Consider the following 25,842-nt stretch of genomic DNA (forward strand, 5'->3'; position numbering starts at 1 on the left):
ATTTTGTAAATAAACTCTTTGTTGTTTTTTTTTGTTTTCCCCAATTCGACGACACCGAGTTCAGGAGGCAGACAGAAGAAGAAGAAGAAGAAGAAGAAGAAGAAGAACCAAATGTTGTCCAACCTAGACTACCTTCTAGTCAGCCAGTTGACTCAGATGCCAACCGTGAAGAAAGTCAGGACATCATCTTCATGAGTCCGCTAGGATCAATTGCCTGCCTAGAGGAGGTAGAAACTACCATTGTTGGTGATCAGGAGGATGATCCAGAGATAGGGTCACTCTATGCCCACGATGAGAACAAACCAGCCCATGCTATCTCTAACACCTCCGGTCAAGAAGCAATATATATCAAACCAGACTTGCTGGTCGGTTTACCCGCATTCTTGGGAGCTAGTACCGAAAGGCCAATCAAGTTCTTGCGTGAGTTCGACAAAATTTGTAGGATGCAGAAAAGGCCAAATGGGTCAAGTGAGGAGGACTTCAAGCTAAGGGTCGTCTCTCTCTCTTTGAAGGATGAAGCAGATACTTGGTTCAGAGGGTTATCACCAAACACCATCAAGTCAAGGCCGGAATTCAAGGAGGAGTTTCTCAACCACTTCTTTCCAGCATCAAAGACAAGTGCACTTCGAAGGGAAATCAGGGAAGCTACTCAGGGGTGAAGAGAGCTTAAGTAAATATTGGCAAAGATACAAGGGTCTTTTGGACGCATGCCCAAACCACAACATGTTAGAAGTGGAGATCTATTAAAGATTCTACGATGAGATGGATGCGAAAAACAAAGACCTGGCGAACTCATCAAGTGGGGGAAGTTTTTCCAAATCACCCACAAGCTTCCTCAGTCAAGACCCAACCCAGACTGACTAAGTAAGTCACCGCCAGAGCACGGGTGAGATCTGGAATGCAAACATGAGTTGGAATCCTACGGAGAACAGAGGAGCAGCCGAGCCCCGCCTTAATGGAGCTGGTATGAGGACAATCCACCTCTCCCATACCAGTCAGAACCATATCCAACTGCCACCCAAATGTCCACATGGCAAATGGGATATCCAGACCACCAACCTTAACGTGATTCTCAAGATTATGGATCTAGTCAGCCAGAATACCAAACTGACTACTCTAGTTATTATCCACCTTCCCAAGATCATCTCCCAACATGGCAAGGTGAGGACTGGCAAACTCAAAGCCCCCAGTCTCACCAAGACCTAGTCTATCTCAGTCAGAATCAATATAACCCTCATCCTCAACAAGACTATGAACCACCCTTGGATAGGGGTTTGCACACAAATTCTACAGAATGAAGGATTGGGGGATTGATTATATCCCAGCAGAGCATGAGGCGTTGCTTAAGGTCAAATGCCGAGCTGACCCTGGAAATGCAACAGACGTATGATGAGTAAAAATCCAGCATGGATGAAATGATTAAGCAAGTTTCCCTGCTAGCTGATATCATGAAGGGGATACAAGATGACATAGCAAGGTCTGTTGAGAACAAGCGGATGGAGGATGAAGAAGGTGTATTCAATTCTGAAGATAAGGGACTGACAAATGCAGAGCAAGAGTCGAGAATGCCACTGGAAAGGAGAAGAGAGGTGAGAACTGTTGAGTTCGAGTCAACAGGAGAGGAGTCCCGAGCCAAAGAAAAGTCAATCGTCACGCCTCTCATGGACGGCATGACATGCGAAACTCCAGAGGAAGCGAGTGATGAACCTCAAGGGAAGGAAAAAGATACCCTAAGCGTTGTGAAGAATTCGACGCTACAGTATTCTACCGCCAGACAAGAACAGGGCATGACTTCGAAGATGGAATAAAGAAAATTGCACCGGAGTGAAGGCAGAAAATTCACCAGGAGAGAGACCACCCCCGGTTATAGATAAGCCAGATGGATGCTACGAAGAGGAAGGGCCAAGCCCAGGAGATGAAAGAGCTGGGAAAGGAGCTGCGAAGATAATTCACTGTAAGCAACTGAGGCAGTGGCCTAAGCCGCCTAAGGTGGGAAAGCCTCTTGACCCTGGACTACGCCCCATGGAAAAGAGAAAAGTGCAAGGAGCCTACAAGAATCATAAGAAGAAACGGGAACCCTTGATGGTGATGTACCCTCGAAAGAACAGATGGACAGAAGGAACTACTAGAAGAAAAGTTGTCTCAGGATCTCCAGTAACAGGGAAATTCCCCAACGGATCGCCGACCTATGAACTGATCAAGTTAAAAGAAAGCTCAGGATCACTTGATCCGGCTAATTACAAGAATGGCGGCAGGGACCGAAGGATGGAAGATTGTGAAGAGGGAAGGAAGCTGCTAGCTAACGAGCACAAAGTTTCGATGGCTACAAGCAGGGTAGAAAGTACTACTCACCCAGTCTTGGTGGGATTCAAAATCAATCAAGCTCAAACAAGCAAGGGTCAACTTGCAAGCGAATCGATCCACCACATTCTGGGAATTACAATGTTTCAGGGAAGTGTCCTATTCCATAACCTTATCTTACTATTCCATCTGGGCGAGAAAATTGTAAATAAGTCTGTAATGTGCGTAGCGGGAGAAACCCTGCCACTCATGCTCAACTTGATCAAGTAATAAATGGTCTAGCACAACTCTTGAAATTCATTTGCTCAACTCATTTACACTTGTATGAGCAAAGCATTGGATTAATTGAATTCCGAGAGTTGCCCGCGACTTGGAATAAAGTTTTTGTTTTTATTTCAGAAAATGGAAAAAATATTTTTTCGAAAAAGAAAAAATCTTGGATGTATCTGGGAGGTATTTTTATTTTCAACGCGTTGTCATTAGACTCTTGTAGAAAATCTCTGACCAGTACTCCACAAAAATCTCTTATTTTGTTTCTTTCATAAGTAAGGATTTGATTGGAAAGGTAAGAGACAGAGAATTACTGCGCAATTTTGTTTTTAACAGGAATAGGTAAAAGGGGGGGGGGGAATCAGAAAAGTTTGAAATTCAAAATCTGGCGTAGAAGGCGAACGGTCGCTGATGTCATGGCAACCGTTCCCTCTCCCCCTTTTTCACCCCTATTTTATTAAACTTCATTCTCTCTCTCACCTTTTCACACTCTAGCAAACCCTTTGCACTCTTACTTCTTGAATTCCTAATTTCGTATTTCTTAGTTTCAGGCGAAGTCACTCTCCATCATCACCCATGGACAAATCACCCGCCTCTAGCCAGTCCCAGAAGCCTTTAGCCAGAAACCATGATACCTCCAACTCCCCAGTCAATGACATCGCCAACAGCCGGTACATCTCAACCAACGGAGACGTCCGTGGGTAGTACGTACCTAAGAATTCGTGAAGACATAGTGGGAAGATTCAGCCCGAGTGGTAAAATGAGTGAAGTTTTTTCTCAACTAGCAAGGAAATTCAAAGATGAAGAGGAACATCTTGACCCTACTGCAATCGGAATTTCAACCAGAACACCGATCCATACAGACCCAGCCGAAGCACACGCCCTCGCCACATTAACAACCTCTCAGACTCACTTACCTGTGACAGAGTCCCCAAGAATTTCCGATAAGCGCGAAGAGAAGGTAGAATTCGAGGAGGAGGTGAAGTCAAGCGAAAGAGAAAGCGACCGAGAGGAGGAGAAAGGCGGAGAAGGAATGGAAGAGGAAGTAGGGAGGCCAGATGAGGAGAAATCCACCGGACGAGAAAAGGAAGTGGTGGATGAGGACGAGGAAAGATCGGACGATAACGAGGAGACCCTTGATCGGAGGGCGGTTAGGAGAAGCTCCCGTGCAAGAAGGGGCTGGAGAGAGAAGAACTAGTAAGCCTGCGAGAGGAAGCTGCAATTCTGCTAGCTGCGAAGAGAGAGGCGATAGAAAGGAGGAGGAAGGGGAAGCAAGTAGCAACCCCTAGCAAGAGTAAAAAATCAAGATCGGCGTCACTAGGCGTAGAGATCCGGGAAGTTGCTACCAATCCTACCCAAGCAACCCACTATCAAAAGGAAGAGCAACATATCGGGGCATTTAAGAGGATGGAGGTCGATCTAGACCAAAAGCTGCTGAAGGCTATGGTCTATTTCGAGGACCCAAAGTTGAAGAGGAACTGTGCGGGAAGAGTATCAGAGTCAAGGCCAGCACAATCCGGGATGCAGATTCACTATCCGTCCCTGCACATGATGGGAGTCAATGAGAAATTCTTTGGGTACATCAGAGGCATTGGTTTTGGCTGGTTGCTGGAACATGCACCCTATGAGGTGCCAGTTAACTTTGTGAAGGAATTCTTTACATCCTTCCACTTTGATTATACTACCGATTTAGACAAGGAGTCCTTCTATTTCCGAGCATTCAATTAGGAGATGGCTATGACCCTCATAGAGTGGTCATTGAGACTAGGGCTGCTAAGTCCCGAGGCGGACGAGAGAGGGGATTGGTTTTTGCGGGAGATTGGCCAACCCAAATGTACTAAGGTGGTTAACACTGAGGAAGTGTGGAATTTGATAGGGGCTAAAGGCGTAGACCCTTTCAAAACCAGTGTATCAACAGGGGAAGAGATAGTTGATCCTGTCTTGAGAATGACACATCTCTTTTTGGCCCACAACCTCCTTGGCCAATCAAACAATATTATCACCATGATAGAGTTGTATTTCATGTGGTGCATGCTTGAAAGAGCAGGTTTGTGCAGGTTCGTGTATTCAACTGATCAGGGGGTGATTCCCAACCTAGTTGTGTCGCTGACATGACGACCTAAAACCTGGTATCAAGAATTTCCTCAACCCACGTTACCGGTTAGTATAGTGAGAGCAAGGGTCGAATCCCACATAGATAGATGATTGCTTTCTGTGATTGTGGTGATAATCTGGAGGGGGTTTGGTTAGCTATCACGTTTGGGTTGAGGTTTTATCTAGACACAAACTAAAGGGTGGACCTATACTCTACTGGCTGGTACGGTGCATGTGAAAAGTGAAAGTTTAGTAAAAATAGGTAGACAATGACAGAAATGGATCTCCGACCGAACTGGCTGATGAACTGCCAGATCCGCCAAAAGTCTGACAAAAGTGGAAGGACAAAGGGTAAAGTAGCTGAAAAGTAAAAGTGGTCCCCAAATCAGATGTAGATGTTGTCTTCTCCAACAAGTTTGCCCAAAATTCAAATAAACACAGATTACATGGATAACAACTCAAATCAACACTTTCCATAAATTAAGATCCACAATTAAAAGCTAAAACAACCGATTAACGACCTATAATCCCAGAATTTAACATACTGACTAACATGCAAGGTGACGACAATCACGTATTCACAGATCTCATGCATTAAACTTCAAATTTGAACGATTAGCACTTGGAAACCTAGCAAATAAACTCAGATCTAGCCTACTCAAACGAAATCAAACATCAACACTTAGAAATTCCTTGCAGACTACTGGATCTAGCTAATCTAGACAGAATGTAACACGATAGCAACGAAAAGATGAACAAAAGCAAACTTCCATATTATAGCGTTTGGATCTCAACACGATACTTCAAATCAACAAGAGAATTAAGTTTCAACAGCAGATCTAACAAGATAAAACAAAATGCGAAGTTAAACTAAGAAAGCAAGTAAAGATTGTTTTGCCACTCGGGCGATGAAACAGTATTCTGGCGACTACTACGGCTGGAGGAGTTGACGGTGAACTATCCCCGGTAGAATTCTGAGGTCTTCAAGTGATCATGACTGGTGGCGAGGAACGAGAGGTGTAGTGCTAGCCTCGGCTTCGGAACTAGAACTTCTGAGAGCGGTTTCTAAGTGTGCCTCTAAAAATGAGTAGTCTCCCTTCATTCATCATGTGACCTTCTATTTATAGGGTGGATTACCCCAAAATTAGGGTTGTTCTTCATTGTTCATTGTCGCTTTTGCCCCCGTTAAATAGTTGGTCGTCTACTAGCAATCCTCTCCGCTCCATCTCGAGCCTTTGGGCATGCATCCTGGTCAGTATTGCACCCTTTTGCCGTCCTTTTTCACTTGAGCCTCCCGATTTCTTTACTGCTGACTTGCACCCTTTCCTGCACACTTACACAACTTTTCTTACAAAATATGTACGTTAAGCTCATCATACTGACCAGTAACCAAGGCCTAGAATCGACTTATCAAACTGCTCACACTTAACACATGCTTGTCCTCAAGCGTGGAGGAACAAACCAACATATACGAGAAAAAGCATAGAAAACACATTAAAACACATTGAACATACTATATTTTCAACCATCCCTCCCCTTGTGGTCGAGTGCAATCCGGCCTTAAGCAGCCTTGAACTTATGTCGCCCCCCTTTTCCTCCCTAGCCAGTATATCCGCTTGTCAAGATTACCCAAACTCTCGGTCAAACACTAGATTCGCTCAGTCACTCCTTCTTCACCAAGGATGTTAGGACTGCTTCTCTCAACACGCTGGACCACAGATGTTTCGGACTTAGATCTCACTAGTAGCTCTTAAGGGTCTTTAAAGGTTTGTAATAGGGTCGTGGGCTTGTAACGTTTAGGGTGGATGTTCTAAGGCTCTAAGGTTCAAAACTAAACTACTTTATTCTGATGCGAGGGAGTTTTGTGTACTTAGGCGCTAGGCTGGGTGACCTTCTTTGGCTTGATCCTCTTTGATTGGAATTTTTCAACTGGTCAGTAGGCTTCTTGGTGGCTTTGCCACTTATTTGATTTTCTTCTTCCTTCTTCTTCTCTTTTTGGGCTGGATGCCTTTCTGGCCATTTTCTTCTTTTTCTTTTATCTCTTTTTGGGAACCAAGTGTTTCACTCGGTCCATTTTCTCTTTTCTTCTTGCCTTTCTTTTGCAGTTGGCTTTTCGGTTTCTCCTTCTCGGTCAGTTGCCTCCCTGCCTCATGTCTTCCATATAGGGGTTAAAAGAGGGGCTAGAAAATGGGTTCTAAGGGAAGGATATATATATATATATATATATATGATATATATATATATATATATATATATTTGATCTATGTAAAACTAAATTTAAATACAGAAACGCAGAACAATATCATACGTAGGGCACTTTTAGGTCATAGTTAGTTAATTTTTAGGTCATGCTAACAAAGCATGACCTAAAATGATCTTAGCATGACATTAAACCCAAATATTATAATATGACCTAAAATTGCTTAATTATGACCTTCTGTGTTTTTGGTTAATTATTGACCATTAGATTATCTAATCCTAGGGCCAAGATTTGAGCTGCATTTTTGGATTTAAATGCATTTTTATTTTGATCATCTCCATATATATATATATATATATATAGATGTGTGATCAAATATTAACTTTTTATAGTAATAACTAATAACTAAATATCAATTTTGTATATTAAAAATATCAACACAAAGACATAAATTTATCAATCTTCTTATGTTGATAAACTTATGTCTTTGTGTTGATATTTAAATTTACATGTTGTATTGATATAATTATATCTTTGTGTTGATAATTTTAATACACAGAATTGAAAGTTATTAGTTATTACTGTAAATTAGTTAGAACACTAACACAACCCATATATATATATATATATATATATATATATATGGTTATACTAAAATGACAACACTTATTTAAATGACATTGTACTAGTAATGAGAACCGTTGGATTCTAAACCAGATTCATCCTTATTCTGCCATGTGGCAGTCTTGATTTAATGTTAAAAAAATTAAAAATAATGCAGAAGGCTATTAATGGAAATAAAATTATAGCAGATTTTCTCCAAACGTAAATCTGGGTATTTCCTCCTTCTCTCTTTCTTCAATTTGTTTCTTCAATTTAAGCCGTTAATCCATCAAATCTTCAGGGGAAAAATGCCTTCAATCTCTGTAATTCTCTCAATCGCTTGCGCTACTTTCATTCTGCTAATTTCAATCTGTGTAATTCTTCCAAATCGCTGGCTGCTGCTTTCAATCTCTTTTTTCAATTCCGCAGATATTCATCTATGTTATTCTGTATTCAATCTTTGTAATTCTTCATTAAAATCTTCCATCTTCATTGAATCCATGGAGAATGATGATCCTGCTGACGTCCAATTCATTAATTCCGCAAACGGTTAATATTTACTTATAATCGTGTGATTGTTAAATTGCTTATTACAGTTAATGGATTTTGATATTGATTGAATTTCGTGAATTTGATATGCAATTGAACTTACGGATTCGTATCTTCTCTTGTAATTGAAATATATGTCTCGGGAATTGAATCGTGGGGGTTTATATTTTATAACTTACTGCAATTTAGTGATTGACTGTTTGTATCACGCCTTACAGATTTCGTTTGTCAGATTGCTTGACTAAATATGTTATATTTCTTGCTCATGTTTACTAAATTGCATGTCAGTGTCCGATATTCCCCGATGATCGACCAATTGAAAAAAATTCTCTAATTGTAATTTGTTGATTGATTGTTTTTATGCCAGATTGATTGTAATTTATTGATTGATTATTTTTATTTCTCCATACAAATTTGTATGCCAAATTGCTTGTTTAAATAAGTGGCATTGCTTACTTATATGTATTAAATTGGATGTTAGTTTCAACTGTAATGCTAGATTTTGGGAAAGAGTTGAGAGCAACTCCCCAGCCTTGCCTGATACAGAAAAGAGGTTAAGAGTGGAAGGAGATTTTTATTTCATTGGAAGACCGTATGCAACTGAAGATCAGACAACGAAAGAGTTGAGAACAACTCATCGGCATTGCTTGTCTGTAACAATTTTTTTCACATACTCTCATACAAATTCAATTAGCACTTGCCTCAGAATTAGTAATTGCTTGGTTGAATGCATTGGATTGCTTGCTCCGTAATTCGAAATAGCATATATTATCATTAATTCCATATTTTTCTTTATAATTTAATTGCATCACATATTGCATGACAATTTAAAATGTATTGCATATCAATTTATAATTTAGTGCTTGGTAGCACCAAGGATTTAAACAGATTAGTGCTTGAAGTTTTTTATACTCAACTCAAAATTCGTATCGCAATTTGCTTGCCATTGTGTCGGAATTTGCTACAAGAGTTTGTTTTGCTGGCCAATGTGTTAGAATTTGCTTACCATTGTAAATCTTGCCTTATGCATGTTTAACATTCAATGTCTACACCAATCAAAAGTCATTGCCCATCAAGAGTTAGTTTACTCATTGCCCATCAAGAGTTAGTTTACTCAAATTTTTTTTAAACAAAACACAGTGATGTTCATTCTCCTAAAACAATATCATTCACTATTCAAGGTCTGGGGTATTCTGCAACCATCTTTTCAACATCAACGGGTCATTTCTTTTGCACCTCTTCAAAGTGGTGTGTTGTCGTTCTCATTACGTCATCAACGACTCGTTTCTTTAATTGAGTCCTGTGTTGCACGATAAAAACCATTACACTTATCATGTATTAACAAGCACATTCTCAACCATTAATTAGTAATTAAAGCGAATATTAAAGGAACAATTAATAAGCTTGAACAAGCAATTCTAACAAACTGAACAAGAAATGCGAACACTTTGAACAAGCAACCTGTTTATCAAGCAATTCTAACACTTTGAACAAGCAATTCTACCACGCATACGTTTATCAAGTAATTCCAACGGGCATACAATTCAAAATAGCTAAATACTAATGTATTAACAAGCACATTCCCAGCCATTATAACACACTGAACAAGAAATGCCTTTTGACCCACATTTTGAATGATTATCAAGCAATGCGTTTATCAGGCAATTCTAACACACTGGACAAGCAATACATTTATCAAGCAATTTTAATACACTAGACAAGCAATACGTTTATCAAGCAATTTTAATACACTGGACAAGCAATTCTAAAATACTGAACAATAAATTATCAATCTAATTAATTGTATTGAAAAATTAATAGGCATACCAAGCAAAAGAGACCATAGGATAGATAATTCGAAATGTAAGCAATAGAACGAGGTCGAACTGACCTCGACAGTGCATTGTGTCAGTCAAATCGGCCAACTGCCGATGACAACAACAACGCGACTGACCCGACGAACAACCACTTACGCAATAGTGAAACAATCAACGCATAAGCAACTAATGAATCATTAAATAACCAAGACCACTAGAATCGGAATGAAAAATTTGCTTACATGAGTTCAAACAAATTGACACACGTCAATACCAAATCCCAAAAATGCACACATAACAATTACCCAACCATTAAAAGAAACTACCAATTCGTAAAATTAATCGGATGAGAAAAGATGAGAGAGAAAAGCTGGAATTGATCAGCAGCGACACTCCTTCTTCCGTCGACGCTAGAATCGAAAACGGGTGACGGGGAGAACTGCTAGAAGAGAGACGCTTAATTGGAGATTTCTCCCTAGGGTTCAAGATTGAGAGAGAGTCGATTAATTGAAGAGAGAAAGACCGAAGAGAGTTATTGCTGAGTGGGAGAAAAATTGTAAATTAAAGTGCAAAATAACCGGGATTTTCAAATCCCATATGAGTTTCTTTAATGTGAAAATGACAAAAATACCCATGCAAGCAATATTACGTTAATAGGCAAACAATTTGTACTCTAATTCTATAATTCAATCTCGTCCATCTATTTAAGATATCAGATGGCTTAAAATGGTGTTAGCTTGTCATTTTAACTATGGTGTCACCATAGTGCTCATATATATATATATATATATATATATATATATAAAGTTTGTATTTGATCACACATCTATATATGGTTGCGTTAGTGTCCTAACTAATTTACAGTAATAATTAATAACTTTCAATTCTATGTATTAAAATTATCAACACAAATACATATTTTATCAACACAAGAAAGATTGATAAATTTATGTCTTTGTGTTGATATTTTTAACATACGAAATTGATATTTAGTTATTAGTTATTACTGTAAAAAGTTAGTATTTGATCACACACCTATATATATATATATATAGAGTAGTGATTTAGGGCAAGTGCCCATTAAGTACATAACTAGAGAACAAATCACAGCCACAAGATTAAGAAAATCAAGGGAGTATTAATACATGTGATTTTTGAATTTAAAAGAGAATCAGTTCACTCTTAGCACAAATTTACTTCACTATAACAAGGTGGGGGTATAATGGTCACTTCACAAACAAATTTAGGGTAGAAAGGTAAATGCTCTCATTTGAAAATTAACCTCGTCGCGCGATTCAACCTTCTCGTCGCCGTCGTCGTCGCCTCGAAACCAGCGACCTCTCCGTCGTCGTTTTGCACCGCGGAATCGGAATCAGTTCCCTTCCACAGCATCGCCGATTGAAGCGTGCGGACTCTCTCTCATCATCTGAAGCACCTCTCTGACGGCGCCGCACGCGTCAAGCATATCCACCGATCGCGACAGAGTGTTGAAAGAATTGGCAGAATAGGATGGGGCAGGTGTCACTCTTGTTTAAAGTTTCTGTCACAAAGTTTGGTTTCAACACAGAAACGGAGAGGCAGATTGTGTATGGAATTGCTGTGAACTTCTCTCTATTTCCTCTACTTGTGTAATTGAGAGATGGAAAGAGAGAATGGGCAGAAAGAAAGCTCAGGTTAAAAGAGCAATTTAATGGTGATAATTACAATTTAATTGGGTTAATTTCAATTTAATTGAATTGTTGGCTGTTTAATGATGGAATCGATTCTTTCAGGTGGTGGTGGAGTGTAAGATAGAAATATGAGTAGAGTAGAAAATCTGGTGAATTTAATTGGGATTAAATTGATCTGAAATAAATTTTGATTAATCACCATGATTAGAATTTATTTGGTGATTAAATACTTGCAGATAACGGCTAAGGAGTGGAGTAGAAGCTAAAGCATTTTTATAAGAAAATATCATAGAGACTTCACTCTAACCTTGGAACACATCACTCTAATCATGTATTTATTTCACTGATGTGAACAAAATATATCACTATAAGAAAATATCGCATAGACTTCACTATAACCTTTGAACACATCACTCTAATCATGTATTTACTTCATTGATGTAAACAAAATATATCACTATAAGAAAATATCACATAGACTTCACTCTAGCCTTGGAACACATCACTGTAAGCATGTACTTATTTCACTGATATTCACAAAATAGATCAATCACTATAAAAAATATCACAGAGACTTCACTCTAGCCTTGGAACACATCACTCTAATCATGTACTTACTTCACTGATGTTAACAAAATAAATCACTATAAGAAAATATCACAGAGACTTCACTCTAGCCTTGGAACACATCACTCTAAGCATGTACTTACTTCACTAATGTTAACAAAATAGATCACTATAAGAAAATATCAGAGACATCACTCTAGCCTTGGAACACATCACTCTAATCATGTATTTACTTCACTGATGTAAATAAAACAGATCACTATAAGAAAATATTACAGAGACATCACTCTAACCGTGGAACACATCACTCTAAGCATGTATTTACTTCACTGATATGAACAAAATAGATCACTATAAGAAAATATCACAGAGACTTCACTCTAACCTTGGAACACATCACTCTAAGCATGTACTTACTTCACTGATATTAACAAAATAGATCACTATAAGAAAATATCACAGAGACTTCACTCTAGCCTTGGAACACATCACTCTAAGCATGTACTTACTTCACTGATGTTAACAAAATAAATCACTTGTTCGTAGAGGAGGTTTAAATACTGCTTGTTTTTTAATATCAATTTAGTATGACATTTGCAGTAGTATCTTAGACTATATGTTGTTACTTCTAGGACATTCTCTTATGTAATAACTAAGTATGGCCTAGATAACATGATGCCTTGCTCCGTGGTATGTGTCTTTCCCTGCTTCTTTAGAATATGTCTTTTATTTCTTAAAATTAAATGTCTTAAGGATCCTTTCCTACTTTTTGTATATATTATTATAAAAGCATAGCCATGAGCAATATTCAACGTACTTGCTGTGCAGTGACAATTTTTCCTGTCTCGTTTCTCTGACAATTAATTTTTTTCTGTCCACTCCGAGCAAGGGTAGAAGCTGAAATCCGGCCTCACTTGCCTCAACCACGGCAAGAAGCGCCTGTTCTCCTCCTCCGGCGCCGATCTCCGCCCCTTCTCCAGCACCGATATGGAAGGAATCGCCACCGCGCCGGATCTGGCGAGAGGAGGGGGCAGGCCGACGATTCTCTCTGGCAAATCATGTACTTGAACTGCTGGGGGCAGAGCTGACCACCGGAATCCCCACTCCTCTCCGTTGGGATCCTCCTCTCGCACAAGGTCGCCGACGGATTATCTCTCCACTTGTTCGTAGAGAGAGTATGCATGAATGTGGTGTGTATGTCAAAATATGGAACAATGTATTTTAGAAAATACCCCATGCAATTTGTATTAATAGAAAATGAATACTTAATTTAGTCATTAGAGATTAAGATAATGAGTGGCTGAGATTTGTTCTCTAGTTATACATTTAACATTAGTTATACTTTGATCATCTCCATATATATATATATATATATATAGTAGTGATCTAGGGCAAGTGCCCATTAAGTACATAACTAGAGAACAAATCACAGCCACAAAATCAAGAAAATCAAGGGCTAGTATTAATACATGTGATTTTTGAATTTAAAGGAGAATCAGTTCACTCTTATCACAAATTTACTTCACTATAACAAGGCGGGGGTATAATGGTCATTTTACAGACAAATTAGGCTAGAAAGTAAAATGCTCTCATTTGAAAAAACCTCGTCGAGTGATTCAACCTCTCTTCTCTCTTCTGCAAAATTTGCGCGATTCAACCTTCTCGTCGCCGTCGTCGTCGCCTCAAAACCAGCGACCTCTCCGTCGTTGTTTTGCACCGTGGAATCGGAATCAGTTCCCTTCCGCCACATCGCCGATTGAAGCGCGCGGACGTTCTCTCTCATCATCTGAAGCACCACTCTGACGGCGCCGCACGTGTCGAGCAGATCCACCGATCGCGACAGAGATTCCTCCATCGATTTCTGATCAACACCATCGACTCCTGATAATTTATTCCGGCTGAATTCCTCGAATGAATTGTAGAGCTGCGCAAGCGCCACGAGATCGGATTAAAGCAATTCCGAGCTACCAGATCCGCATTTCAATTTCTCAAACTACGAGTGCATAACTTCTACTGATTTGAGTTTTGAGATTGGCTACGTACACATATTTTATAGAATTTCTTGTAAATATGATGTTTCGTTTTTTCAGAATGTTTCTTGTAAATACATCACTCTAAGCATGTTTTTACTTCACTGATGTGAACAAAATAGATCACTATAACCAAATATCACAGACACATCACTCTAACCGTGGAACACATCACTCTTAGCATATTTTTATTTCACTGATGTGAACAAAACAGATTACTATAAGAAAAATAACAGAAACATCACTCTAACCATGGAACACATCACTCTTAGCATGTTTTTACTTCACTGATGTTAACAAAACAGATCACAATAAGAAAATAAAACAGACACATCACTCTAACCATGAAATACATCACTCTTAGCATGTTTTTACTTCACTGATGTGAACAAAATAGATCACTATAAGAAAATATCACAGAAACATCACTCTAAGCATGTTTTTACTTCACTGATGTGAACAAATAGATCACTATAAGAAAATATCATAGAAACATCACTCTAACATTGGAATACATCACTCCATTAATATCACGAATTATTGTATATGTTGAGAAACAATCAAGAAATGGTAGTAGTAATAAGTTGAGCAACAATCAAGAAATGACGCAAGTAATAAGTTGTGCAAAAACTAAGAAAGAGCAGTAGTAATATGTTGAGCAACAAATAATGAACTCATTGTGACATTTCATCAAACACATATTGTGCTCATATTAATATACATCTATTCTTCTTTATCTTACAATGAATCTAACCAAAAGATTTAAAGAAAATAAAAAAAACAATAACAAAATTTACAGATAATCAAAAACAATTTCACGAAAAACATTTTAGAAATCCATCGAAATTTTCCAACAGCTGCAACGATCACCAAAAACTTCTCCTCCATCACCGGCGGCTCCGCCTTAGAAGCTCTGTCTCCTCCTCCGTCGGCCTCGAGGTACCTCTCGGCGTCTTTGGAGAGCTTCCAGTAGGAGCAGGCGAGGATCAAATGAGCGAAAGCGATGAGCCCCAGCATCGCCGCAAGCCCGCCGAACAGGTATGGCACCGGCGAGTGCCACGGCGACCGCAGAACTGGCGACGGCGCTGCTGCTGATGATGCATCAAAATCCGCAACTCCTCCTCCACCCTCTCCTCTCCCTCCAGGCTGCTCCGGAGCTCCCTCTCTAGCTCCACGTTCCTCCGCCGAAGCGCCTCCGACGCATCACGGTGGCGGCCAGAGATCGGCACACAGGGAGAGAGAGAGAGAATGATAATAGAAATAGAGAGAGATAATGTGTGAATGGAATGTGTATGTGAGAATATGGGAACGAAGTTTATTTCCAAAAATACCCATAATATGTGGCTGAGATTTGTTCTCTAGTTATACACTTAAAATTAGTTAGACTTTGATCACTCCTCTCTCTCTCTCTATATATATATATTGTGTGTGTGGAGGGGGGGTTTCCTAATGCCCTTAGGATTTTTCTACACGCAGTCACTTTACCGTAGACATCATGTGGCAGTCACTTTTCTTTTTTATGTGTTTAGCGGAAAGTGGTTCCACTTTAAGCTTTTTAACTCACCATTTAAGAGGGCTTTTGTGTCTGGCTCTAAGGTTGAGCTTTTCTCTCATACTTGCATCATCTATACTGACTATGAGCTACTGGGAGGGGTGGTTTCCATTGTTTAGCATACTTTATTTCCATCAATTCCCCTCACCGTCAGTTCGAAACAGTTAAGTTTTAAGCCCGTTCATTAAACACATATCCTAAAAAAACTATTCTAAAAGGACCTAGCACAAAATCCTAAAAACAAACTAACACATAAAACAAAACTAACATATATATACATGTCGTACTGGCTATTTCCTCCCCCTCCCACTTCACTAGTGCCTGCCCTCAGGTACGAGCTGTGAAGTGGAAAATAGGATGGCTAGTATGACAGACAAAACAACTAAACAGAAAAATTACTATGTCTTGAAACTTCTCACACTTAGACTATGTAATAGGCTAAGTGGGAGAATGTTAGACTAAATAACGGAAAACACATAACAAAACATATATAATTAAACATACGCCAATTTAGCAAACTCTTTCTCCTCACACTTAGACTATTGACTAGGCTAAGTATTGAGAATTGGAGTTTGCGCCAACAAAAACTAAAAACACATATATACAATTTATCTACCTAAATAGAAACCTATCAAACAAAATTAAAAAGAAGACAGAAAAATTAGAAAGAAAACTTACTGGTCATTAAGGGTGGTGGTCATTTGTTCCTCCTACTCCTTCTCGGAGTGGAGTTTGGTGCAGGTGCTTCCTCAGGTAAATCTTCCGGTTGTTCAGTTCCGTCATCTTCAAACTCCTCGTCTTCCTCCTCTTTCTCAGCCGATTCACTTGGATCATTTCTTCCGCTAGCTAGGCCACTCGTCCCGGCCTCACTGCTCATTCTGTTTCTTGCCATCTCCTTTAATATGATTTCCCTCACATCCTCCAGACATGCCAACTCTGCCCGTGCCTCCCTGTTCTCAGCTGCCAATTCCGCCACCGCCCTCTCCAGGTTCGCCTGCCTCTGCTCTTGGGCCTAGACTCCCTGGCCAGCCAGTACTCTTCCCGTAGGATCGCAGCTTCACCCATGGCGTAAAAACGCGGGACGCCTTCCTTGTGTATATATACACTATGTTTGTGCGGGTGAAAAAGAGCGTATCAAATAGGCCAGGAGGGTCCACCATGATGGGAGACAAATTCTCCATCTCCACTATGGCTATATTGTTCCCCACGAAGGCCCCTAAGATATGGTAGAGGGATAGATTTGTTGCAGGATGAGTGGCGATGTGGTGGCATTGATAGGTGGTCCAGAACTCAAGATGCACCCTCCTTCCGCGTTTAGCACACCATAGAAGGTACAATTCAGTCATTGAAGTTCAGACGGCAGAGTTTGTCTGTCCTAGCAGGTTGTAATCCAGGTAGAGTTGAACGAGGCGTAGAATATGGTTGTTGAAATGGATGGAGTGGGATATGGTAGATGCAAATTGCCCAGCAGCAGGGTGGGTTAACTCTTCCCACGCTTCCTAGGGATTGAAATCTATATGCCTCCGAGGGATCCCCCTTTCCCTACTCCTCCATTCAGGCCATATGGCCTCTTCTAGGCTGCACATCCCAAGCCTAACTGTCCACTCTATCAGACTCATTCTCACTTCCCTCCCAAATACCCTGAAGGTTATCGACACCTCATCCAGGTCAGTAGTGACTTGGAACCTGAAGGTGGTGAAAAATTCCTTCGCTAACCTAATGGGTATATTGGGGTCTCTATTTTCTAACAACCAGTTAAATCCTAACGCACGTATGTATGACAGAAAAGGTTCACGAGCAGCCAATTCATCGAGGTAGAGAAAGTGGAGTACCTTGCCTCATTTTACCTGTTTGCTGTCATCTTTATCATCGAAGACATCTTGAAGCTTTTTGGTGTTGTAATGCTTTATATCCTTCGTCAGGTCATCATTGAGATCGACCTGCCAGGGCAAGTACTCCAGCCTCTCCACCAGGGGGTGGATTAACTCGCGGTGGTTCTCAGGCAATTGCTGCTCCTGGAACTCCTCATCCTCCAACGATACGTCGCTCTCTGAATCCGGTTCTTCACTCGAGGTGTATTCGTCATCGCAAGCCTCTCGTCGACGTTGTGGATCTCTTCTCTCCGGATCTCGGATCACTATTCCGGTGTTAGTTGTGCAGGGTTTCTTGCTGTCTTGCTTTGCTTTCACAGGGGCTTTCCCCTTCCTCTTTCTTTCTTGCAGGTATCTTTCCTCCTCAGTATCATCGTCTGGCTTCTTCACCGTCGATGTCGCAGGTTCCCTTGTGTTGGTAGGCTCGGTCTCAAGGGTTGTGATAGACTCTTTCTCTGTTGGTATGTTGTCTCCTACTGCCTTCGATTCAAGGTTCAGACCCTTAGCCATCTCGGCAGTATCCTTTTCCGGTCTTGTAGGAGTTTCGACCTCCCGGTCAGTAGGGGTAGGTGGCATCACTTCTGTTTCCCTTGGGGTGTCGTCTAGGTTGGCAGCCGATAGGGATTTCTCATCAGGTTTTGTAGGAGTAGTCCTCTCATCTTCACTGGAAATTACCATTGCATCAGACGCAGTGTTGGCTCATGCCTTCCTGGCCATTCTCCGCCCTAAGCATCTTTGCGACACATGCTTGGGTTTCTGCCTTTCCGCCTTCGGATCGTCCTTCAGCACCAACTTTCTCTTGACGACTTTTGGTTTGATCATTGAGGGCGCTACTGCCTCCGTTTCACAGGTTGGAATTTCCGATTCCGACTCCACTTGTTTCTCAACGCCCACCCCTGCTACTGACTAGGGGACTATTTCCTATGGTTCTCTAATCAGTTCCGATGTGCTGCTGTCTTCTACTGCTTTCGATGCGAGGTCCAGACCCTCATCCATCTCGGCAGTATCATCCCTTCTCGCGTTTACTCCATCCAGAATTGACTGGAACTCTTCGTCAGTCATTAGACCTTGCTTCCTGGCCGTTTCATTTAGATTCGCTTCGTCCCTCTTCTCACCTTCAGTTACAGGTTCCGCGTTCGGCGTCTCCTCCATTTTCTCTTTCCCTTCTTCCATCCCCTTCTCTTCCACTATCATTTCCTCCTCGGTCGACCCTTCTGTTTCGGTGCTTTCCTCTTCCGTTCCTGGATCTTGGTAGGCTGATAGAGGGCTAACGTCCAGCGGTTCAATTTGGGGCTGCCTTGGGGAGGGTTTTGATGTTTCTGAGGGTGTGGTTTCTTTTTTGAGAAGCATCGGCGGGTGTAGGGGTTGATGAAGTCAGGACGGTGGTCGGATGAATTGCAGCAGTTGGAATTTCTGGAGGGGTAGGCATCATCGAGGCGCCGCTGGTTGTGCTTGCTACACCGCCTAGTTGACTCAGGCCCGCCAACGTTGTTCCCCAATCCATGTTAGGGTTTTCCTGTTTGAGATATGCCGCCAGAACGTCGAGAGAGACCATCGGTGCCGTCGGTGGGGCTGATGTCTGCGGTTGTGGTTGTGGAACTGTCGGTTGTGCTTCCGCCGATGGTTGGAGTTCCGGCTGTTCTTCTCGGTTGGGCGATGGGGGTTTGGCTGAGGCTTGTTTCTGGGTTGGTATTTTTACCCCATGGTTGGAATTGGTGGTTGGTCTTGGTTTTCCCGGTGGTAAATTGAGAAGTTTCTGGAAAGTTTGAAATCGACGATGGGGGTTATGTCTTGGGAGAGAGAATACAGGTAAGGGTTTGTAAAAGTGAATGGAATAGGCGGTTGGGGGGATTATATATTGGCGAAGGCAGTTGGGTTTTGACCGGTGGTAGGCGGTTTCCAGATCGCGACGCTTCGGGTGGAAAGCGGTTGAAGATCCTCGCCACTGATTGGATGGCGCCTGTCACCTCACTGCCTCACGCGCCCTCCCAGTCGCAGCCTACGCCTGCAAAGCTGCACCTAAGGACACCCAATTCAAATTTCCTTCCCATTCAATTACTTCACTAATTCAAATTTTCCCCTCAATTTGCTAAGTATGGAAACAAAATAAAAAGGACGCTTTATATATATTTTCAGAGTTTCACCAAATGGGAAACTTTCTTGGTCAGTACGCACTCCGAATATAATTTAAGTTCCGAAAAATATTTTTGAATTTTTAAATTTGGTACCTTTTTAACATTAAATTTTAGGCTATCAAATATTTACAATATTTACACTTCCACCTTAGGCAATTTGAAATTCTACCTGGTCAGTATATGCAAACCTTATCCTTAAAAAAACTGACCGAGTGGAATTCCAAATTCTTATCCTACTGATCATTAGGATACATCAAGGTGTGCGTGCAGTGGAATTTCTTCCACTACACACATCTCCGTGTTCTCCCTAAATATCTTCAGCCTATGTCCATTTACAATAAAAGGTTCAGAGTTAGGGGTACTCCCTGAAATTTCCACTGCTCCATTAGAACGAATGGCAGTTATGATGTATGGTCCTGTCCATTTTGATTTGAGCTTCCCAGGCATTAGCGTTAATCGCGATTGGAAGAGTAGTACTTTCTGATCAACTTGGAGATATTTGGTCCTCAGATTTTTGTCGTGCCATAATTTTGTTCTTTCCTTGTACCACATGGCTGAATCAAACGATTCCAATCTGAATTCCTCCACTCATGCAGTTGCAGCTTCCTTTCCTCCTCACAAGCTCTAGCATCCATGTTAACTTGTTGCACTACCCAGTATGCTCGGTGTTTGAAGTGCTGATAGAAATACTGTGTGTGCTTTTATGCTAGGTCAAGCTTCTCAAACCAGAGAATCCGCTAGAACACAAGGTCTAGGAACTCGGAGGATCTCAGAAGTCTCAGTCGTTGGATACACAAATTCCGCATTCAAAACCCTCAACCCACTATACTATGAATTAGTACAGGGAAGTAGGGATCGATCCCACGAAGATGGACGCGTAAGAAAGCATTTAGAAGACTCTGGAAAGGTGAATGACTGCTGCCATGCAAACTTGGGTTGAGGTGGAACTATTACTAGACTCAGGAATTAAATCTAACACTAGACCTAGGAAACTGTAAACATCATGCAGGCTTGGAACATATTTGTAACTACGAGATATCTAACTAACTTCCTCGACCAAATAAACGACTACCTAATATAGCTAGACAGAAAGCGAGTAAACAGTGGGGACCATTTTCCAGAAACAGCAAGTACGGATGAAAAGCTGCAGATAACAAACTACAAATTTAACTAACAACGATATGCATTCCTTACCTGATTCAAACGTGAACATGAAGAAAAGTAGAGCAGATTTCCAGATTCAAACAGAATGTAAAAGTTCGGACGTCGGAACTTGCGATTAGCCGGAAGTTAAACAGATCTACATATACTAGACGGAAGGAAATAAATATACGGAAATGAGGCATCAAACTACGACTACTCTGTTCAAACCCACACGTTGGATGCTCAATCCACTCCGGATCCAAGCAATCCGAACCCAACTACAATCAAAATCAACTCCATAAACTCCAATTCAGCAAATCTAATCTGATCAACAACAATCGTCAACGATTCTACTCCAATTCAACAAGCAAATGCGAAAAGCACCCAATCGAGTAAATGACGACGAACTCAGAAATAAACATCATTCATACTCAAAATAAATATCGCCATATCAGAAAACAGAAATTGCATAAAACCTGGTTAATTCGACAGAAAAAAAATAGAGTCGAGCTTCGAACAGCGAAGGTCGGTGAAATTCACAGCAACGGAAATGAAATGAAAGCGATAAATTGTATCTTCGCCCTACGCAAGGACGGTGTTACCCAACAACTAACAGAAAATGAAACCCGAAATCCCCTACAACTCCTCGGACATCCCCCCAAGTGTGTAGAAGTAAATGAGCTAAAAGAGCCAAAAACCCCAGTGTCTCCCCCCAAAAAAAAAGGTTAAAAGTCCCGTTCTGATTGCATGGTCTTGCTCTTATATAGGCGCGGAGGATCTTCTAGAAGCCTTCGCAGAAATCTCAGTTTTTCCCTTTAGCTTTGCTGCTTCCTCCGTCTAGTCATTTTTGTCCATATTGCTCACTTTTATCGCCGATTCCCTTCGCCATGCAATCGTCCTTCTTTCTTCCTGGACCTGGCAAAACTTTCTACACACCTGGCTTAAACAAATGTGTTAGACCCCGTAAATGCATAATTTCAACCCCTTAATCAATGCATGAAATTAGCCTTATCAAACTGCTCACACTTGAACCATACTTGTCCTCAAGTATAAAGACAAGAAAAAAAAAGAAATAAGGCGAATTTCAACGCATGATTATCCTATGACCGACTCTACAGACACAAACAAAACACAAACTCCTAGACCTAGACATACTACAGACTCACAAAAAGAAAATAAACGCTTAAAGAAAAACACAAAGGCATGGACTAGTTTCAACTTTTAGGCAGCCGTCCCCACAAGCTTAAGGTCTATCCGATTCGTCTACAGTCTCCAAATCCTCCCATTTCCTTCCTCTACTTAATCGGTTCGTCAGTTCGTCAAGATAGCCTATCGACTTCCCAATTGTTGGATTCACTCGATCGCTCATTCCTCACCAGGGATGCTAGGATCGAATCACTCTTAAGTTAATGGTACACCACCGATGCATCGGATTATGAGAGTTTCTCTTTCCTACAGTCCTCCTTTTTACTTCCTTGGTCAGGTTATTATTGTTTCCTGCCCTTTGGAAATTTTCTTTTGCTACCATTTTTTTTCTTTTATTTCTTTTCCCCTGGACTTCGTTCAGCTTATACCTCATTTCTTGGACTTCGTCTAGCTTATACCTCATTTTCCTGGACTTCTCCAGCTTGTTCCTCCAGACTCTTCTCCCTAAGCAATCAAGTGGTGGCCCCCTTTTTATACAAGTTAGCTCTAAATGTATGGCTTATAACTCACATTTATGATGGGGCTTCACAACTAGGTCATGTAAGGCATCCTCCATCGTCCTTACGTCATTCAAACTGAATTCAGCTTATTAAGGAAAAATGTCTCAAAGTTGACATGCTTCCTATCTTCAATTGCTCTCACTAAGAGAATCTTGTCTTATTATATTCACTAGCTCATGCGACACAAAAAAAACTTAGACCTAAAGACTCCTATCGACATTAAACACAAATTGTACTACTCTCTCCCCCTCCCACTTCACTCAAGCTTGTCCCCGAGCTATCCCAGTGAAGGGGGGAAACAGGGAAGTAATAACAGACCACAACAAAACACAAAACGCACATCATACAAAACAACAAATGCACATAAACAAAACAAACTTCTCACACTTAGACCGAGCAACGGGCTAAGTGGGAGAAATTACAACAGAATAAAAACCAAAACATGCCCTAAAGCAACATAAATTTCTCACACTTAGACCAAAGATTGGGCTAAGTGGGAGAAGACACACATAAAACAAACACAAATATCTACAACAAAAGGCATGTTGAACAACACAAACACAAACATATAAACGCATAAAAAACGGAAAGAAAAAGAAAGAAGAACTAAAAGTTAAAAGTTACTTGGTCATGGGGGGTCTCGATTCGGGGGCCAAACTGGGGTGGAACATAGGGTTGGGGTCACCTTCGCTTTCTTCCTGGCCGGCGACTCCGGCTTCTCCTTTTCCTTCTCACTTAGTTTCGATACTGGCTTCTTCACTGACACGGGCTTAGATGCAAACGGGGCTATCAGGGGCTTGGACGCTGATGGGGGCTACTGGAGAGAAGAACTTCCCTATTGCTTCCAACAATCCTTTCGTCAACCAGACTTCTGCTGGCTCAAAATTCAACTCCTCCTTTTTTTCATCCATCTCTTCTTCATCAGACTCACTATCTAGAGTAGGGCCAACTCGTTCCTTGGCGAAAGGAACTTTAGTAGGGGCTATGAGTGGAGCCTCAGCAGATTTGCCCGCTGTAGTCTGCTTGGACTTCTTGGTCCGGGAGGTAGCAGCATGCTTGCCTTTTCTTTTGCGTTCCTCCGCCAGGCGGCACTCCTCTGCTTCGTCCTCCTTCTTTCTAGAACCAGGGATCTGCTCCCCTTGTCCGCTTTCTGTTCCCGAGGCTAAGCACTCCTCCTCTGGGGGTAGGGTGAGATTTTCGAACTCATCCCTTAAGCTTCTCCTGGCCCTAAGTCTGGCCTCCCTTTTATCCACCGGCGAATCTGTGGCCTCCAGAATCTCTACCAGATCTACCATCAATTGTAGCCCATTTCCCTTGAGCATCGAAACGTCCTTAGTAACGGGGGCCTCGCACCCTTCAGACAACCCAGGGGTCCCCCCTTGATGTAAACAGGGGTTTCCCCCTCAGCAAATAACCGGTCAGAAATAAGGGCTTCAAAACCCACAAACTTTTCTGGGGTTTCCTCTTCAGCAATTTTTTCATCAACAACAGTGGTTTCCCCCTCCGAATCACCAAATAACCCAGGGTTCCCCCCCAGTCACTACACCTTTAGTAACAGGGGTTTCCCCCTCAACAACCTGTGTTGTACTCTGATTACCTACCGCCATGCGCACGAGTTCCACGGCCGGACCGCCCTCGCCTTCATGTTCCTCACCTACCGCTGCGTTTCTCACCGGCGTGCTGGTAGTCGGTTCGGCTTCTGCATTTACAATCGCGGGTTGAGCTGTCAAATCTTTCGGAACCACCGGTGATGGTGGTGCTGCGGTCGTTGCGGCGGAAGGTTTGTGCTGCTCCATCATTGCCGTGAAGAGGGCGAAGGCCTTCATTGCCTCCTTTGTACTTCCGAATTTCTTCACCAAATCTGACATGAACGCCGCCGCACCGGAATCGGCGAATGTGGTGGGGTTCTCTGCTTTGGATGTGTTCTTCATGACCTGAATCTGCAAATTTCTCAAGAACTTGGGTGAAATTTTTGATTAGGGTTAGACATTTATGGGTATAGCGAGAGAAAATTTGGGGATTTTAGAGTGAGAGAGATTTAGGTTTTTGGAAAATAAAGGAAAAAGGAGGGAATTAGGTATATTGAGTAAGGATGGGAACGGTTGCAGGCGGTTGCAGGCATGATGTAAGCAACCGTACGCCTTTCCATAAAGTAAAAATTTGAAATTCGAAACTTCACCACTTCCCTCCCAAACTAAAATCTCTCTGCCACATGTAAACGCTACTCTCCGCAATACCATATTTAGGAAAAAAAATGAAACGCCAGACTCCCAGGTCAAGGATTCACATGTGACAAAACAATTTCCCTAAGAAGTCTGGTGTTTCGAAAATATTTTTGGAAGATTAGATTTTTTTCTTTGTTTGGTAATTTTTACTATTTGAAAAGCAATTAAACTATTTACACTTTCAATTGAGTACTCTCAAGATCCCCTGGTTCAGTGTATAGATTGAAAAATGCATCCCCATTACGACTACTCTGTTCAGATCCACACGTCGGATGCTCAATCCACTCCGGATCCTAGCAATCAGAACCCAACTACAACCAAAATCAACTCCATAAACTCCAATTCAGCAAATCTATTCCGATCAACAACAATCGTCAACGATTCTACTCCAATTCAACAAGCAAATGCAAAAAGCACCCAATCGAGTAAATGACGACGAACTCATAAATAAACATCATTCATACTCAAAATAAACATCGCCAAGAAATTTCATAAAACCTGGTTAATTCGACAGAAAAAAATAGAGCCGAGCTTCGAACAGCGAAGCTCGGTGAAATTCACAGCAACGGAAATGAAATGAAAGCGGTAAATTGTATCTTTGCCCTACGCAAGGACGGTGTTACCCAACAACTAACAGAAAATGACTAGACGGAGGAGACAACGAAGCTGAAAGGTAGAATGAAGATTTCTACGACGTCTTCTAGAAGATCAACTCCGCGCCTATATAAAGAGGACTCGGTGGAGGACTAGTGACCAGATTATAGCTCGTAGCTCACTCACATTTACACACTTAGGGGGAATGTTCGGGAATTTGTAGGGGTTCGGTTCATTTCACTGGTAGTCAGTACTTGGGTAACACCGTCCTTGTGGAGGACGAAGATACAATTTAATTGCTTTCGTTTTAATTTGCTGTCGTGAATTTCACCGAGCTTCGTTGTTCGAAGCTCGGCCTAGTTTTCTGTTGAATTTTCATTGGTTTATGCAATTTCTCTTTTCCATATTTGAGCTGCTGTTGATTTCGATTATGGATGCAAATTTTTTGAGTTTGCCGTAGTTACTGTGATTTTTGCGTTGGTTTACTGAGTTTGAGTGGAATTATTGGAAGCTTG

The 25,842-nt window shown here is 41.4% G+C and overlaps 1 protein-coding gene across 1 annotated transcript; it reads right to left on the reverse strand.

The window, feature by feature from the left end:
- Positions 1–16,350: 16,350 nt before the first annotated feature.
- Positions 16,351–18,202, reverse strand: LOC121754461 (glutamic acid-rich protein-like). The gene is made up of 2 exons (XM_042149818.1): positions 17,501–18,202; positions 16,351–16,653 (listed from the first exon to the last, which is right to left on the reverse strand). Exons 1-2 carry the CDS (start codon positions 18,200–18,202, stop codon positions 16,351–16,353), a joined length of 1,005 nt encoding a protein of 334 aa, XP_042005752.1.
- Positions 18,203–25,842: the final 7,640 nt, after the last annotated feature.

Source organism: Salvia splendens, chromosome 11 (assembly GCF_004379255.2).
Source record: "Salvia splendens isolate huo1 chromosome 11, SspV2, whole genome shotgun sequence".
NCBI lineage: Eukaryota > Viridiplantae > Streptophyta > Magnoliopsida > Lamiales > Lamiaceae > Salvia > Salvia splendens.